The 845-nt window shown below is 70.1% G+C and overlaps 1 protein-coding gene across 1 annotated transcript in view; it reads right to left on the bottom strand.

Annotated features, from left to right (window-relative positions):
* Positions 1–18: 18 nt before the first annotated feature.
* Positions 19–845, bottom strand: part of LOC102243738 (transmembrane protein 132D) — a 25,729-nt gene continuing 24,902 nt past the window's right edge. Inside the window, exon 8 of the mRNA XM_014533340.1 lies at positions 19–839. Coding sequence (XP_014388826.1) covers positions 438–839 — 402 coding nt within the window. The 3' untranslated portion in view covers positions 19–437. The remainder of the gene's footprint in view (positions 840–845) is intronic.

Genomic DNA, 845 nt, shown 5'->3' with positions numbered 1-845 from the left:
GTGCCCCCCAGGCCCCGCCACCCACGTCCCCAGCGACCACTTCCGCTCCACCCCAGGTCAGCGTTCCTCCCTCGTCCACACCCTGAGCGGCGGCCCCACGCGGACCTCACACCCGACCCCCTGATTAGAGAGAGGGGGGCGCTCGTCCCTGGAGGCTCGCAGACGCTCAGAGATCCAGGCTGTATTTCTCTCCCCGGGTTCACACATCCTGCCACGTGTGACGAGCGCCTCGCCACTGACCCTGCCGTGGGGACAGGGGCGTCCAGAGGGATCCGGCCTCCGGGCGGAGCCAGGGGTGTTTCCTGGGACTCTGTTGACAATGTCACCGGGGTCTCGTCCTGTCCTTCCTTCCTCCCCCTGGCGGGGCACCCTGGCCGCCCACCCCCAAAATTAAAGGCGAAAAGGTGAGTGAGAACCACTGTCCGCGCGCGTGCGTGCTACGCGTCATCCCGGAGGATCCCTTCCACGTAGCCGCGTGGGTCCTGCTCCCCAGGGTCCAGGGCCCGGCAGACCCAGCCCGAGTCTTCCTCGCCGCCCGTCCCTGGGGCGCCCGCGGGGCCCCTGTCCTCCGGGGAGGAGATGGAGGTGAAGGTGGTGAAGGTCACCCTCCTCCTCTTGGAGGTGGGGGACGTGGGCGGCTCGCTCTTCCCCTCGCTCCTGGGGGCGCCGGCGGCGGGTCCGGACAGCAGCTGCCCGTTGGCGCTGGTCTGGGTGCTGAGCAGGAACTTGCTCTCCTCCAGGTCCAGGCCCCTGTCCGTGGTGCTGATCGGCTCGTCCTGGGCGAAGCGGAGGCGGCTCTCCAGCAGCTCCGCCCCCGGGCTCAGCCCCACCCAGTCGTGGGCGTG

This window comes from Myotis brandtii, unplaced genomic scaffold, assembly GCF_000412655.1.
Source record: "Myotis brandtii unplaced genomic scaffold, ASM41265v1 scaffold97, whole genome shotgun sequence".
Classification (NCBI taxonomy): domain Eukaryota; kingdom Metazoa; phylum Chordata; class Mammalia; order Chiroptera; family Vespertilionidae; genus Myotis; species Myotis brandtii.
The sequence above is the reverse complement of the archived record's forward strand: the minus strand, read 5'-3'. Positions and strand labels throughout refer to the sequence as shown.